The sequence below is a fragment of the Triturus cristatus genome, chromosome 11 (genome assembly GCF_964204655.1).
Source record: "Triturus cristatus chromosome 11, aTriCri1.1, whole genome shotgun sequence".
Taxonomy (NCBI): Eukaryota; Metazoa; Chordata; class Amphibia; order Caudata; family Salamandridae; genus Triturus; species Triturus cristatus.
This window is the reverse complement of record NC_140594.1, coordinates 964301545-964319572: the sequence shown is the minus strand read 5'-3', so window position 1 is coordinate 964319572 and position 18028 is coordinate 964301545. Positions and strand designations below refer to the sequence as shown.

The window sequence follows — 18028 nt, the reverse complement described above, 5'->3', positions numbered from 1 at the left end:
GGAAAGATGGTCTATTTTATTAATTGTACGAATATTGAAGGTAGAGACATTTCCAAACATGTAATCGTCACGAGGTTGCTCCAAAAGGAAAGGAGCTGAAAAAGGGGGTGCTCATGTGTGGTGAAGACTGAAAAAAGGCATAGAATGAGAATAATTCAACAGAAATTACAATGATTTGTCATACACAACTGGTTATAACATTAGCACCAGTTGTTTGTGGCCTGTCCAAAAAATCTCATTTGGTCAATGGTTTTAAATAATTCAAGGGATGTAGCAGAGAAAGATCATCTGTTCAAAAGAAAGGGGTAGTGTCGTATGGTACAGGCCCTTGGTAAAGGGTAGATTCGACTCGACTTATGGCGCAAGGGGCTGCTTTTAACCTCCACTTGCGGGTCTTTCTCAGGACAGGGGTGAAGGGGGGGGGGGGGGGGGGGGGGGGGGGGCAACCTATTCCAGGTGCCCGACGTTGAACGGCCCTGTTGACAGCGCCCTGGGACAGGTAGTACGCATCACAGTTGTGATAAGGGAGGCCGGTGCAGGATGACTTAAATCAACCAGGAAAATTATCCAAAAAGGCGAGCCAATTGCACTAATTATTTGTTCTTATTAGTGGGCCGACGAGAAAAATCGGGCGACCGTCTGTCACAGATATGGCTTGGCTGGTCGGCATTTATACGACCAATGAGATGGATTCTTGCCCTCTGAAGATTAAGAAGTGTCTTGGTTCTGTTCAGGTGCAATCAATACTTTTAAGCAGTGTTTCTCAAACTGTGGGTCTCGTCTCACTGGTGAGACGGTCATTGATTTTTGGTGTTTCGCAAAATTCAAGCAATAAAGTTGCCTTTAATTTCTATATTTATCTAGTTGCATTTGCTGTGCTACAAATAAAGAAGTCAATTGATAAATATTCACTGACACCCAATTTTCACACAATCTCATCTGTGCAATATAGTTTTATCGTAAAACTATCGCTGTGGAAATTTTGTTGACATTTCAATGGAAAATGTGGTATCTGTAATTAACAGTCTGCTACCAAACAATGCTTTAAATACATAAAAAAAAAAAAACCCACTTGCATCATGTCCATTAAAGCTAGCTGGGTCGTGAAAGTTTGTTCTAAATATGGAGATACCAAAGGGGATGATGATTGGGTTGTGGTTCTAAAATGTTTGGGAAGCACTGCTCATGAGGAATCCTTTGACGTATTGAGCAATGAAAGTTTCTCAGCTTCTAAATACAGGTTTTAGTCTCATGAAAAAGGAACGGTTTGGGGTTAGTTCAGGACCTATTAAAAAAAGGAAGATGCCTCAACACTGCTTCAACTTCATGTTAGATCGTTTTCACCACAGCGGCTGAGAGTAGCATGGTATGCTAAATGAACATATGATGAACATGTGAAAAGAACAAAAGATAATAAACAGAAAAGAGATGTGTGATCAAAGCCACACATGTCCTGGCAGGGCGTGGCTGCATCTTAATCTACAGCACTACATGCTATGAATAAATGCTTACAGGTTAAGGACCATTTCCAGTTCATAGCATTTGATGCTGCAGACAAACATTCTCTGCATAGACTGTACAGCATTACCCTTCTGTAAGCGAGGGCTAGCGTGAGGATGGTGCAGATGTCTAAAACAAGGTCTTTAAGACAGAATGGCCAGCCATAGCCAATTATCGGACTAGAACACCAAGTGGAGTGGAGTAGACCATGAAGCCACGTTACATATGCCTATTAGGGAGATGTTTCCTAAGAAGGTTTTGGTTACAGCTTTGCCATTAGAATGCGCACGGGGGTGAGTGGGAGGGTTTTCTTTGCTTTTTGATATGCTTGACTATCCATCTGGCAATTCCGGCTTTAGATATAGTTTGAGCCTTGAAAGGTTTCACAAAGGCAACAAACAGCTGGTCTGCTTTGACTAAATGTTCCATTCCATCCATGTAGTACATGAGAATGCATTTAACATCCAGAGTATGAACCGCTCTCTCTGCTACAGAGTCTGGTTGGGGTAGAAGGAGGCTGTGAGCTCTATGGTCTGCTTAAGGTGGAAAAGGGAAACCATCTTAGAAAGGAAATTAGAGCTTGTTCTGAGCACTACTCTGTCCTTGTGGACCTGGATGAAAGGTTCTTGCAGAGGGTTTGCATATGTGTTGTAAAGAGGTTATTACATACAAGATTACCCTGCATGAGAGGCACTGGAGCAGGCAGGAATGTAAAGGTTCAAAAGGGGGTCCCATGAGTCTGCTAAGGACAATATAGAGGTTCTACACTAGTACTGCAGGAACTCATAGGGTAATGACCATTTTAAGGTCTTCCATGAATGCCTTGATCAAAAGGTATGCGGAAGAGGGTTCTCTGTTTTGCATGCACGAGGCTATAGCAGCTAGACTAATCTGTACTGAGGAGTAGAGGGTCTTACTTCTTATCAATGCAGTAGCGGACAAAGTGTTCCACTTCTCTGCATAGCGGGCATGTGTGTTAAGTCTACAGGACTCTCCAAGGATGTCCATCCATTCCTGAGGGAGGCCCAGGTAACTTAACCCTAGGACCTGAGATGACAGATTGTTAGAGTGAGTTGCTTAGGATCTAGGTGCCCAATCTGACCTTGGTTCCTGGTGAGAAGGTCCAGCCTGTTGGGGAGCTTATCGAGGAGGCTGACATATCTCAAGTAGGCCTGAGTAACTGGGATACCTGACATGTTGAGGGCCACCAGGGTGAGGGCCTGGGATGATTGCCACATCTGCCACACAACCAATGGAGGGAGCAGAAGAGATGGAAAAGGGCAAGCCAAGATCCCTGAGCAGTTGGTCCAATGTTAATTGTCCATGGACCATGTGTGTGGGTACCTCGAGGTAAAGTCTAGGTATTTGGCGTTCTTGGGGGTGATGAAGGGGTATACGTCAGGACTGCCCCAATGCTGGAAGTACTGGAGAAGGACCTTCATGCGGTGTTCCCACTAGTGGACTTGAGGTGTCATGCTTAGCAGGTCTGCCAAACAATTGTCCACTCTTGGGAGGTACTTTGCCATCAAGTGAATGCAATGGTGGAGCTCCCAATACCATGTTGTCTGAGCTAGCAAGGAAAAAGAGAGTGGGTGCTCCCCAGCTTTTGTGAGTAGCACATAGGGGTCATGGTGTTTGTCCTGACCAAGACTACTTTCCCTTGGATGACCAGTAGGACAGCTTTCAGGTCTAGGCATACAGCCAAAAGCTGTAGTTGATGTGGTGGTTCTGCTACTGTGGGGACCAAACACTCTGCACTGAGATAACCCTACATGCCCCTCTGAAGTAGCCCCGAGGTGACTAATGGTGTAGGCCTGTTGCTGTCTGTGATAGGAGGGAGGAGGATCTGGGGAGGTGGTCTTGTTACCCATCTTATACTGTTGTCTCCGAAAGGTGTCGTCCGTGTCATTTTAATTTCTTTTCCAGCATCTGGGCACCCTGCGAACTGTAGAGGCTTTGAAGAGAGGTTCAGCTTTGAAGGGCAGGTTGAGAAGGTTCGGTTATACTTTCAGTTTAACACCAGAGACACAGAGACAGGTGTGGCATCTCACTAGGATGCTAGTGTTAATCCCTTGAGCCATGGTGTCAGCGCATCCAGGGCACAGCCGATGGTGGCGATGGAAATGGTTTGCTGTTATGCTGCCAACTGCTCATATCGGTCTATAGTGCTCAGGGAGGTGCATAATGAGGTTTTGATTCTCATCCTAATGTGCCCTGTCATATCGAGAGAGGAGGCCAGCAGAGTAGGCAATTCTCCAGTATATGACTTCCCACACAACTACCACTATTTTCCCTGCTGCATCCATTTTCTTGCTCACTTTATCTAGAGGAGGGGGGAGCACATTTGTGGCCTGGGCTTTGTATGCTTTAGTGCAGATTGGACCAAGAAGGAGTAAGGAGCACATGACCACGTGTTTAGTGTGGGTCGCTGGGGGAAGGCTTACATGTTTGCTCTCCTTGCTTTCACAGGCTCTTTGAAAGTGCCTGTGGTAGATTTGAGCAGAGTGGGCTAAAGAAGGGTGATGGATTAAACCCAGATGAGTTGACTGGGGGTGAGTGCTTCAAGCAAGCCTGGCTGAAGACGGCTGAAATGCCAGAAACTGGTCCTAGGAAGCTTGTTTCCGGTCCAGGGAAGACATGGCTTGGCAGTTCGGGCTGGACTGTTCCCATGAGGCACAGGGTCAGACTGATTTGCATATGGGCATGTCTGAACTGGGGTGGCAGAGTGGGCTAAAGAACGGTGATGGATTAAACCCAGATGAGTTGACTGGGGGTGAGTGCTTGCAATGTTCAACACTCCGTCCATCATTTCCTTTGGTTTTTGCTTTGTTTGCCATAAGTTGGCAGGGTATGCTCAGACGTGAGTCCCTTGCTCACTTTGCCACTGGATTCAAGCAAGCCTGGCTGAAGCGGCTGAAATGCCAGAAACTGGTCCTAGGAAGCTTGTTTCCGGTCCAGGGAAGACATGGCTTGGCAGTTCGGGCTGGACTGTTCCCATGAGGCACAGGGTCAGACTGATTTGCATATGGCCATGTCTGAACTGGGGTGGCAGAGTGGACTAAAGAACGGTGATGGATTAAACCCAGATCAGTTGACTGGGGGTGAGTGCTTGCAATGTTCAACACTCCGTCCATCATTTCCTTTGGTTTTTAGATTTGAGCATACCCTTATGCATGAGGAGGAACGGCACAGTGCGCTGGGTCTTGGATAGTATCTCCACCAAGAAGTCATTGTCTTCACGGAGGACGTGCAAATCCACCTTTTTATATGAGGGCACCCTTTGTATGACCTCAGGATTGACACCATAGTAAGCAGTAGGCACAGGTTCAGGAAGTGCATCGAAGAGGTCAGTAGGATGAAGTAGTGTGTCTTCTCCATAAGAGGAATGGGGTGATACCTTTGTTGAGTATGGAAGGGGAGGGACTTATGTGGCAGTGGTGCAGGTGGTGGCGGGGAGAAGGAGGTTGAAAAGGACTGGTGCTCTTGTGCTTACATATCTTGTGCTTGGGAGCTAGTGGAGGCTCCAAAGCAAGTTCCTTACTCGAAGGCTAGCTATATCTTCCATGGCAAAGTTTCTATCGATTTTAGATGCAGCTTTGTGGAAATCTTGTCTGTCTGCGGGTGAATAAACAGATGTTTCTGCAGAGCATCCTGCTACTCTTTTAGACACAGGAAAAAGGGCTCCTCTGACTCCTCCAAGCCAGATGTGAAAGGTGTTTTTGTGCCGATTGTTCTCTTTAAGTTGATGGCATCTGAAGTGGGTCTTGGTGCCAATGTGGGCTTCAGCGCTGGCACGGAAGGGTATCTTGGCTTCAATGGGCCATAGGCGTGTGCAGTATTTTTTAGCTCAATGGTCAAGCTAGGTCTGTGCCGAAAAATAAGTCATTGGCTCCAATGGTTTCGGTCAGTACCAACAAGGGCCAGAAGGTGATGATAACCTTGAAAGCTTTTTTTGGTCACTGAGCTCGATGCCCGAGCCATTTGGGGGTAGTGATCTGCCTCGCCTTGAGGTAGGTCATTGTACTAGCATGATTTGTGGGTTGGTGCCAACCATACTGACGGCTGAAGTCTTCATCAGTGGCTGCGAGACACCAGGAGCCTCCTGTTCCTCCTCAGAGTCAGAGGCCAACTCCAGGCTGGGTGACCGCTGAAAGGCTGTGCCCCAGATGGGCCGGCTTCTTCATCTTCCTCAATGGCATGTTACCCAAAGATGTCGAGGGAAGAATCCAGATTACTGTCTCTGCATAATCTCATGTGCCCACCTCCTCTTGCATCAGTAGCAAAGTGCTTTCTTTGATCAAAAGGTGAGGCAGGCCTGTGCACGTGGCATCATTGGGGGACATAATATGATGATAATCAATCAGGAGGGAGAAGGAAGAGCTTCTGATCCACTCTACTTCCTTGTCTCAAGTATTCAAAAATCAATAGGGGAGTGGATCACTAGTCCCAAGGAACCAGGGTGTGCACGGACAGTATAAGGTACTGTAAAAAACCCTCAATCACGTTGTACTGGGATCGATGTTAGCGGTATATCTTCGTTCTCCGCTTCGTTATATGTAACGTGACAGCATCATCATTGGGTTTTGCTGTAATGCTTTCTCCACCTGGAGAACATACCACTGGTTATGTTGGTAGTGATCGTAGATAGAAAAAAGGGGGGGAGAGTGAGTCTTAGTGAAGTGATTTGTGGTGAAAAGGTTATACTTTAAAAGCCCACAGAGCCAGTAAAGAAATTTTTAATCGTACTGGATGTTGGGGGATTCGTAGGTCTTTGGTGTGCACTCAGGGGTGAGTTAGGACCCTGTGCATTCTAAAAAAGTGTCCATAAAAAGGTCGACATGTTTCAGCCCTTCTTCTGCCCCGAAGGGTCAGGCGGGCTTTCTTCAGGACCTGGGTGGTGAAAGACTTGTATGTTCACAATGTCTTTATAGTGAGAAGAATTGGGTTAGATAGTCCCAGAAAGTAACCGTTCGATTGAACCGGTTTCCCTTGGTTGCGGGCAACAGCGGGTCTTGTTAGGGCGGTCGCAGGCGCTCTCTTCGGCGCCGAACTTCGGTTCTGTGCTGACTCTACCCTCGGTACCGGGTCACAAAGGGTAGAGTCAGCACAGAACCGAAGTTCGGCGCCGAAGAGAGCGCATGCGACCGCCCTAACAAGACCCGCTGTTGCCCGCAACCAAGGGAAACAGGTTCAATCGAACGGTTACTTTCTGGGACTATCTAACCCAATTCTTCTCACTATAAAGACATTGTGAACATACAAGTCTTTCACCACCCAGGTCCTGAAGAAAGCCCGCCTGACCCTTCGGGGCAGAAGAAGGGCTGAAACATGTCGACCTTTTTATGGACACTTTTTTAGAATGCACAGGGTCCTAACTCACCCCTGAGTGCACACCAAAGACCTACGAATCCCCCAACATCCAGTACGATTAAAAATGTCTTTACTGGCTCTGTGGGCTTTTAAAGTATAACCTTTTCACCACAAATCACTTCACTAAGACTCACTCTCCCCCCCTTTTTTCTATCTACGATCACTACCAACATAACCAGTGGTATGTTCTCCAGGTGGAGAAAGCATTACAGCAAAACCCAATGATGATGCTGTCACGTTACATATAACGAAGCGGAGAACGAAGATATACCGCTAACATCGATCCCAGTACAACGTGATTGAGGGTTTTTTACAGTACCTTATACTGTCCGTGCACACCCTGGTTCCTTGGGACTAGTGATCCACTCCCCTATTGATTTTTGAATCATTGGGGGACAGGCAGAAGTTGCACAACTGGTGGTGGTCCGTCCACAGGAATTTCAAGTGGCACTGGAGTCAGTACTAGAATGGCATCCTTTGCATTACTGTGCGTGCATTCTCCGCAGCCAAGTCCCCATGGTGAGTGGCGCCAAGCCCCAAGGAGCGGCAGGGGACCTGGTAGTTCGGTGTCAATCGAAGATTGACTTCTGTGGAATGAGGTCTGGAAAACTGTGCTGAGTGGAGTTTCATCCGCTGAAGCCGAAAACAGGTTAGATCTAATGGAACACACTGCAAGTTGACGAACAGAGCCCAATCGGTACACGTCCAAACTAGATGGCAGAAAAAAAATCAATATACCATGGAGTTGATGCCCATGCACATTGCCAGCTAACAGAGCAGTCTGTGTACCTCATTAGTCAAAAGCCTTGTTTAAATAAAATAAAAACTGCTTGCAAACGTCTGAGCCCAACACTGGATGGCAGAAGTACATAGAGCATGTGAGTCTACAGTATCACATGGTACAAACATTATTACTGTTAAATAGTGTTCACATTGATCAAATATCTCAAGTTTAGAGTTTGTGCCTCACCCATGTGTAACATTATTGATTAGCCGACTTTCATTGAAGTCTTACCCAGGCTAAAAATACCAACTTTGTTATACTCATGATAACAGACTGCAGTGTCTATGCTGAGTAAAACGGAATTGCAATTATATTTTTGGACATCCAATTGCAAAGAATTCCGAAAGTAACATTTGCTATTATTTTTTTTTTTTAAATATAAATATATTGGTGTCACTATATAGTCTTGCTGGACTTTCTAGGTGATGATTGTGTGTCAATTCAGTTTGAAAGTAAATCCAGACCCATTTTCTCTTGTCCACTAATTACATCTGTTTCTATGCACATAGTGCATTTTATAAAGCAAGGCAGTTTTGTTATACGTAGTCTCAAGTTTATTGTGCAACTGTGAAAGAGAAGAATAACCAATTTAAAAACACAAATTAAAGTAAAACTGTTTAAAGAAAGACTTTTCTATACAGAGGATTCAACAAAAATGTATTTAAAACCACAATTTTCAACAGATATTCACAAATAAAACTAAATTACAATTTACATGAAATTACAATTACCTCTTACTACAAGGTATCGTTCAATCGCCTGGACCAAAGCCAAAGGATCAATTTTAACAGGCCCTCCTTTCCACTGTTTGACATTCGTACAATCTGGATGTCGCTGCAACTGGCATTTCAATTGATGGGTGTTGAAAAATTTCAATGCTTGGGAGCCTCTGTTAAGAGAAAAGCTCAAGATAATACATTAAAACGTTTCTATCGGAAGAGAAATGGAATAAATCAATTCACATACATATGACAACTCTTAATTAACATTAAATATTCCTGAGTCAGTTTTACAGATATATAACATATTACACATTTATCGGCATCATAAATGGCCATTGGGAACACAAACTATTGGGCTGATACACAATATTAGAGTTGCTCATTATAGATCTCTAAGATGTAATTTTTGCCAAGCGGTTCCAAGTGACATAGGCAAAAGGAGCCAAGTCTGAGTGGTCTATAATGTTACTTAGAATGCTGAAGTGTAAATACCTTCATGGTTGACACCTACTTGTCGACAAACTGATGCTGTGTGTGTTGTTTGTTTACAACTGAGGTAAATGATACCAGTTTTCAGAAACGGTGGAGTTCCCAGCACCCAGACTGGTGAGAAATACTTTCATGTAGTGCCAACATAGGATGGAAAAAGTAAAACAGCTTCCACGCATCTTGGTTACAAAGACTGATGGTGAGGAGATATATGTCCTTTGTTTTCAAGGGGCAGCAAGAAAGTTATTACCTTAGCTCCTTTAAGCAGTCAAACAGAAACAAAAGCAGGTTCTACACAGTCTAGTGAAATTTCTAATCCTTTATAAACTAGCACTGCCAAAGACAATAGGTCAGTCATTGGCTGCCAGACTTTTAGCTTTGCCAGTCCTTGCTTTTGATTACGAAAAGAAAAAGTAGTTTTGACTTAAAAAACATGTCATTGCAGTCTCTAGCATAAAAGGAACTACTTTGAGTGCAGATGTGATCCTTGTGAAAGAGCAGAATGCAGTCACTCACAGTGTAGTCAGCCAATGGCTAAAGTGGGCTGACCAGCTGCCCCATTCTGTAGTGAGGAGAAGAAAAATGTGAGTGAAGAGGGAGTGAGTGAGTGTGTGTGTTTTTTCGGTGAAATTTAATAAAATATCTACTTGTCCATGGGACAGGTTGCTTCACAAATCCACTTGGCCCTTAGTTGCCATGCAGTACGGATGCAAGTTATGGCAGCAATCTCGTTATATAGGAGTTCTGATAATAGCCTTTATGATTATGCCAGAGCTCATACCATAGTAGGGTTTGAATACTAGCAATTCACTTATTTTTACACCTTTTCGCCGCTCTACATACTGGGGCTGGAGGTAGTGGTAAGCAATAGTTCCCCATGGTTGGAGTGCCCTTTTGAGTCTGTGGAAACATACTAGCATGTTTTGTGTGTTTTCATCAGATAGTCTCAAATATATTACCAAACTGAGAAAGGCTGGAAATGTACTCCTGACAAGGGCAGAAGTAAGTCTTTTTACATGATTGCAGGGAAAAAAGTGGTTGGGGGGGAAACTGAACTTGCTACTGCTCAACAGATAATCGTATGAGCAAATCTGTACATGCATTTTTTGCTAGGGCTAAAATGAAGTTCACAATTTTTTTCCAGGAGTATGATTTCCTGACCTCCTCCTGTAATTCTTGTGCATTTATGAAAGTTGTAAATCTGCACTAATGCAAGGACTTATACAATGGCTGCAATTTTGTGACTTTTTTAAGAATTGGGCCCCTATTTAGGTCTGGTGTTACCCAAGATCTTTTGGTTTTATTAACATTCTTTCTCTCTCTATCTTCCGACTGGCTTCACTGTGACAGCATTCTGCTCTTTCACAAGGAACATATCAGCATGCAAAGTAGTTTTATTCGATGCCAGAAACTACTGCGGCAAAGTGTGATTTTTGAGACCAAATATTTTTCTGCTTTTGCCAATGTTTGTTATAATGATGAGGACACGGCAGCTCCCACAACAATAAAGTTGTACAAAAATCATATCAAAACAAGATGTGCATTGACAAAACCAAAAGGCTGTCCATCAATGTCATACCTTTTTGCATTTTCAATGCTATTTTACCTATACTTTTGTTGAAACTAGTTACATAAAAAAACACATAATGGAAATTCAGTGTATTTATTAAGGAATACTAACATGCATCAACACATTTTACCAAATGATGCTTCAAAGAAATGTTACTTAAAATTTCACAGTAGTTTAGCAAAACTTTTTGGGGCATATGTATCATGTATTTTACTGGTCGCAAACAGTCCGATTCACAAAATGTGGCAGTTTGCGACCGGAAAAATTTATTTTGGTATGAATGAATTCCACTTTTTGATTTGGTAACATGTTACCAAATCGCAATTTGGAACTGCAAATACATATCGGCTTGGAATTAGGAAGGGGTGTTAGGGCTTCCCTTCCTAATATCAAATTGCAGCAGTATGTAAAAGTTTTGCGACCGAAATGCGGTTGAAAAACATTTGCACTTTAGCACCTATTTCAAGTAGGTGGTAACCCATTCGCAAATGGAAAGCAAGGGGTCCAATCCCCTTTGGTAATGGTACCATTTAAAAAAAAAAAAAATTCAGAGCAGGCAGGGGATCCCAAGGACCAATGCCTGCTCTTAAAAAATGAAAAAGAACCATCAAATTTTTCTTTTTTAAACAAAACCCTTTATTTAAAAGCAATCACTGAAATGGTGGTCTGCTGACCCAAGCAGGCCAACATACCAGTGATTTTAAGCAATTCCTAATGGGTCGCAAATTACGACCAACGTCATTAGAATTCATGAGGTAGGTCGATTTGCAACCCACTAGGAATCACTAAATGAAACTCATGGAGTTTCATACATTAGGAATAGTGATTACCTAATTGTGATTCGCAGAGAATTGCAATTAGGCAATCGCTATTTCCAGTAATGATGCATGTGGTGCTTTGTTTCTAGTTGCATTTTTAAATAAAGTTTTTATTTTGAAAGCAAAGAATAATAAATCCTGCTTTCAAGCATTTGCATATATTTGCATCTAATCAGAGAGCATCCTGGAAGATTTATACAGTCTCCTATAGTTAAACTTTGCAAACGTTTGTAAACGTTTTTAAACTGGAACCACTAACAGTAGTGCAGTCTGAACTCACATTTCCTTACAACACTCACCCTAATAATAAATGATTTCTATTAACCAGAAATACAAGCTCGAAAAGCATTAACAGATGGACACATATGGCCTTAACTGCAGACAATGTGCTTCCCTGATCCATAATGTGGTACTGTAATCTGGCAGCCAAAGGGATTGTGCTGCAGGGGGTTTGGCCTACTTGTCCCAAGGACAAAATAAACATGAAAACGTGTTGTCCTTGACACAAATGATATGTCCTGAGCGTCGGGCTATAGGAATTCCACACTCCAGATTCTCGACCCCCAATGGACATTACCAACTTACTGTCATGCCATTTAGTACAGCATATCTTGATGACATTGCTGTCCATAGCTCCACTTGGCAGGATACACCTGATCCACCTTGAAAAGGTCCTTGAGGCCCTGCAGAATGCAGGCCTCACTATCAAGGCAAGCAAGTGCCAGAGAGGGCAGGGCTCTGTTGTATACTAGGGACACCTTGTAGGTGGTGATCAAGTTCAACCCTTCCAACCCAAGATCCAGGCCATCCTGGACTGGGTAGCTCCAACCACCAACACTCAAGTCAGGGCATTCCTTGGCTTGACTTGGTGCTGCAGGAGGTTTGTGAAGGGGTATTGGACCATATTGCCACCCCTTACAACACTTACCTCCAAGAAGACGCCACAGAAGATAAACTGGAAAATGTCAAAGAAGTAAACTGGACAGTGAGCAGTCAAAAGGCGTTTGACACTCTGAAGGAAGCAAAGTTATCAGCACCCATTCTGATAGCACTAGATTATTCTAAGCAGTTCATAGTGCAGAACAATACCTCTGAACAAGGGATACGAGCGGTCCTATCCCAGACCAACAATGACAGCAATGACCTGCCAGTTGCTTTTATTTGAAATGGTGATGTTGTTCATTTATCACAAACCTGACGAAGCAATGGTGTGCAAAGTGAATTGGCATATGGAAGTAGGAATTTTTCAGATTGAGGGTCGCCATGAGATCTTCTGTGAAGAGAGCAGCAGAATGATGTCTTGCAACGTTGTCAACTTGAAGTGCTTTAATGAACAAGTTACTTACCTTCAGTAACGATGCATATGTAAGAGACATATGAAGTTATAGATTCCTTACCTTTAGAATTAACCCCAGACGTCAGACTGGATATGGAGATTTTTCTCTTTGGCAATACCCCTGGCAGTCGACTCCGCGTCAGTCGTCTGCGCCGTGTTCGCCGGGATGACGTTCGGTAGACGCCGCCCCTGCGCGCTGAGGTCAGTTCTGACAGGATTTTCCACACCAGAAGTGCAGAGCCATGCAAGACGCTGACCACTGGTGCACATAACTTGGGCCCTGGAAGGGAGTCCCCATCCCTAGAAGTCAATTTGCATGGGTGGGGCGGTAAAGAATCTATAACTACATATGTCTCTAACAGATACATCCTTACCAAAGGCAAGTATCTTGTTCATCTGAAAGAGATATAGTTATAGATTCCTTACTTTTAGAATAGATACCTCAGCAATGCCAACCCCGGAGGTGGGTCTGCAAACCAAGTTCACACCAGAAAGTACTGGAGAACAGAGCGGCCAAAGTAGCCGTCTCTCCAGGCCTAGCTGTCCAGGCAATGTTTGGTGAAGGTGTGCAGAGATGCACACTTGATCACCAAGGAGTAGCAGAATTTAATGCACAGGACAACCCATCAAGAGATGGTGAGTATTTGCACATCCCGACCTTTCTTGGCCCCACATTTCCAACAAAGAGTTGATCGTCCACCCGGAATTCTTTTGTGCGGTAGAGATAGGACAGCGCATGTTTTGCGTCCAGATAATGGAGTCTCTCCTCCCCCTCCTCCTTGGAAGGGTGCGGTGGTGGGAAGAAGATGGGCCAAGTGATGGTCAGTCCAATATGGAAAGAGGTAACCTCTTTGGGAAGAAAATAGGGCCTTGTGCGAAGGACTACTTTATCTGGATGAACAGCAAGAAAAGAAGGTTTGGAAGATAAAGCTTGAAGCTCACACTCTACAACCAGAGGTGATGGCAACAAGGAAAGCGGTCTTCAGAGTGAGGAACCTGAGAGGACAGTTGTGAAGAGGCTAAAAGGGAGTGCAAATAAGATAGGTCAAGACGAGGTTCAAGTCCCATTCGGGCATTATGAACAGAGAAGGAGGAAAGCGGTAAGTAATGCCCTTTGGAAAGAGAAGGCTGATCAAGAAGGCAAAGAAAAGCAGATCTAGCCGAAAAGTAGCCTTTAAGAGTGCCCTGGGCAGAGCACTGCTGGTCCAAAGAACGTATATACAAGAGAACCACCAAAAGAGGTGCAGAAAGGGGATCCACAGCCTTGCTGTGCACCATGCCACAAGCTTGTTCCATCTGCAGGCGTATACAGTCTTGGAGGGACGACCGGCTGCCAAGATAGCATTACAGGCTTTAGGAGGAAGGTCAAAAGCTGTTAATTGTTGCCGCTCAATCTCCACACAAGGAGGTGGAGGCTGGACAGGTTCGGGTGGAGGACCGTCCCCTGCTGCTGCGACAGAGGTTCCTCCCGAAGAGGCAGTCTGATCTGAGGATCGATGGCCATGCTCAAGAGCTCTGGGTAGCAGACTCTTCGCAGCCAGTCCTCAGCCACAAGGATGACTTGGGTCTGGTCACGCTTGATCTTCAGCACTCTGGGCAAAAGTGGTACAGGCAGACAGGCATACAGGAGGTTGCAGTTCCACTCGCGACGAAAACCGCCTCCAAGCGAGTGCCACCTTAGAAATTCCAACGCACCGGATTGCTGACATTGCGTGTTCTCTTAGGTGGCAAACAGATCTAACCAAGGCTCTCCCCACCACTAAAAGAGACCTTGCACCACCTCCAAGTGAAGATGCCATTTGTGATCCACCAGGCACCGGCGGCTGAGTTAGACTGCCCTGGCGTTCAGAGAACCTGCCAGGTGTTGAACCACTAGGGACATGCCCTGATGTTCAACCATGTCCAGAGACTAAGAGCCTCTTGACATAGGATCCACTACATCACCCTGCCCTGATTGTTGCAGTACCACATGGTGGTGGTGTTGTCTGTTAACACCTGCACCACCTTCTCTTTGATGGAGGGAAGGAATGCCTTGAGTGCAAGACTAATCACCCAGAGCTCCAGCAGGTTGATATGGAGCCCACACTCCGCCGGAGACCAGATGGCTCTCCGAAATGTCTGCCCCATCCTAGGAGTGACGCATATGCCACCACTGTGAGGTCTGGTTTGGGAAGGGGAATGGGATCTGCCTCTGACCCAAGTTTGGTTTGTTTGCCACCACTGAAGTTGTAGAGCAGTCCCCTCCAAGATCTGGACGACATTGTAAAGATTCCCCGGATGCTGCGCTTACTGGAACTTCAGGTCCCACTTGTAGGAAAGTGGTTTTCTGTTACAGTAACCCCCACCCCACACACACTTTTTGCCAGACTACTGATGCACTTTTTCTTGGTGTGCCCCGAGTCCCTGCCAATCAGGTTTCCAGGGCCTGTTTTCTTTCCCCAAAACTAACCCAATTGGCATCTCTGGCCACAGGTCAGCCCCTGGTAAATGGTACCACAGGTACCCAGGGCACTGTGACCAGGGATGACCTCCAAGGGCTGCAGTACTTATTGTGCCACCCTTAGAGGCCCTGTATCTACACACACACACACACACACACACACACACACACACCCCCTTTGCAGGCTGTGTGTTTTGGTGCAGAACAAAGTAAAGAGTCGACATAGCACACATCACTGTGTGCCATGCCTACAACCCACTGCCCTGGCATAGATCAGTCACCCCTCTAGCTGGGTGCCCTATGCCAGTGGTGAGGGTACAGGTCCATGAGCCCTGTACCCCTACAGTGCCCAGGTCCATTCTTACACACACAACAACTACAAACACACTTCAAGATCACACTAACTGTAACTTCAGGAGGGTAATCTACACCATTTCCTGTCCATGTGCTTTTGTATATATAAGACAAACTATACAAAAAGTAAAGTCCTGTATCCTGCAACACTGCAGTCTTATACGGTGCCAGGTACAGGGAGCACCCCTCGTGGAACATTTTACATCATTTGGACACACACCGGAGAGCCTATGTTGGTTAGTAATAGAGAAGGTACACCGAAAACCCAGGGGAGGGGATTTTGGTAGATTTCTGAGCCTACGCGAGTGTAGATGGATACATCGCTTTGATACTGTAGCAAGAGGATTAAACGAATACGAGGAGATCACCAGACAGGTGTTCACACTCCGCAATGTTTGTTGACAATAGGCCCTGTATGCATAATCTCATGGCAATCTCCTGTGTAACACATTGTTGTTTAACCCAATCCGGTTTGCACCTACTGAAAATTGGCGTCCTATGCCTTTAGATGTGATCATTTACTGTTTGTTTTCTTTTTTTAAATGTCAGTATGTATGTTCAATGTGAAGTGCAATTGTGATGTCATGTGTGAATAATTGCGTACCAATAGGTTGGTACTTAGTCTGTGAATATATCCAAGCTTCAGCAATGGTCGCTAATGGTCTATACACACTGATTCCTAAATCTGGATTGTGAGATTGCACTTTTTGTTTAATTGTACACTGTCAGTTTCAAATAATGTGAGAAAGTGGCTCTGTATATACTGTTCCATAATAGGTACAGGGTGCACAGAGTCCACAGTCCCTCAGGGTTGACAGAGGTTAAAGTAAGATATAACCTTACTCTCTAAAGTGGTAGCTTGGTCGAGCAGTAGGGCAGTATCAGAGGACAGTGTAAAGCATTTGTTGTACACACTCAGTTAGCAAATGGTCTCACACACTCAATAACTGAACTCTAGGCCAATGGTTTATATATATAAAAAAATATATGCTTGTTTTATTTTAGAACCAACAACTGGATTTAAAATATACTTTCTCAGAATGAGATGCTTTATATAAATACTTTTGCAATATGCAATTGACTTTTGTAAACAGTTACAAGTGGTTGCAATAGGCAACTCTATTTTAAACACAACAATGCATTGAGCTCAATGGAAATTTCAAGTTATTTGCAACAGATTACTTTTTAGGATTACTTTTGGAGTTCCAGGACTGGATCCTAGATTCAGTCCTGGGTCAGTACTTAGAATCAAGTGATGATAGTCAACTTAATTACTGTGATGATTTTTAAACAATATTTAGCTATTTTAAAAGTTGACACTTTGAAAATATTTCAAAGAAAACAGTCAATGATTCCCTATGGAAGAAAATTCAAGTTGCAGGAACAGTATGTTCTCGTTACTTTTGTAATCCAGTACTGGGTGCCTAGACTCAGTACTGGGACCTTTATCCAAAACAGGTAAGTAATTACGTTTTCAGATATTATATGATTTTTAAAGAATATTTAAAGATTGCAGAAATTGACACTTAGAAGAAATTTCACAGAAAAACAGTCAATGATTTCCTATGAGAGAAAATTGGGTTACTGGTAAGTACAGTTGTAAGTATTTTTCAGAGTCAGTGCTGGGCACCAAGATCCAGCACTGGGAGCTCACCTAAGAGCAGGTGAGTATTTTCATTTTCGTTACTCAGCTGATTTTTGGGGAATATTTTAAGATTTGAGAAGTCCACACTTAGAAGAAATTTCAGGAAAAAGCGAGTCAATGTTACCCTATGAGGAAAATAGAGTTATCGGTTTAAGGGTAAGTACTCGACTGGCAGAGTTGAGGTTCTGGGCATAGACTCAGGGGTCCCCCAGGGTCAGGTAGGTACAGTTGGTTCACCCTCAGCGACTCTAGGGCGGCCGGGTGCAGAGAGAGTTAGGCCCAATGTTATACTATGAGGGATAGGGGGGCCTTGGTTGGTGGCTGCTGACTAGCAAGCCACGCGGCTGTGGGAGCTGGGCTCCTGGTCACTTACTCGGGGCAAGTGGGGAAGTAGGTAGGTGTAGAGGTTGCACTGCCAGGGCCACTCGGGCGGCTGGGTGCAGGGTGCTTTTGAGCCTTCGGGCGCTCAATTGATTTCAATGGGAAATCTCCGGTTTAGAAAAAGACTACAAGCTCGGGGACAAGGATTCTTCAGGTGCCACCACCACTTCGAGAGGTAAGTTGGGTAGTTGGAGGATAGGTAGGTACCCCGGGATTGGGCACAGGGGGCGGCGTGCAGGGGTGCCTTTTGGTGTCGGGAAATCTTACCCTCTGTTGATAGCGGTAGGGGGGGCACCTTGTTCTGAGGGTGCAGGCTCCTTCAGGAGTGTCGAGGGAGGTCCTTGGGTGCCGGACTCGGGGTCACAGTCGCCGTGGGGTCGTCCTCAGGGTCTTTGTTCACTCCGGCACTGGCCAGGCTTGGCTGGTGCAGAGTGTGCTGGGTTCGCGGTTCTGGGCTGCTGCCAGGGATTAGAGGTATGTTTTGAGTAGAGCCTCTACTCATGGGAGTCCCAGGGGCTTAGAGCCAAAAGGTAGCCAGGTCCTTCGGGGTTTGTGAGGTTGCTGGCCACAAGAGATGCCGGGTTGGAGCAGGAGCAGGTTCGAGGGTCGACAGGCCGGT

General features: G+C 44.9%; 1 protein-coding gene across 15 annotated transcripts in view; it reads right to left on the bottom strand.

Annotated features, from left to right (window-relative positions):
• The window catches only part of TRIP12 (thyroid hormone receptor interactor 12), a 1120962-nt gene that overhangs the window by 336926 nt on the left and 766008 nt on the right, over positions 1-18028 (bottom strand). For 11 of the 15 annotated variants that reach the window (XM_085634980.1, XM_085634991.1, XM_085634979.1 and 8 more), the window contains one exon: positions 8386-8558. In XM_085634980.1, the coding sequence (XP_085491106.1) occupies positions 8386-8558 (173 nt within the window). The remainder of the gene's footprint in view (positions 1-8385; positions 8559-18028) is intronic. The other 4 variants (XM_085634985.1, XM_085634987.1, XM_085634986.1 and 1 more) reach the window with 1 other exon arrangement.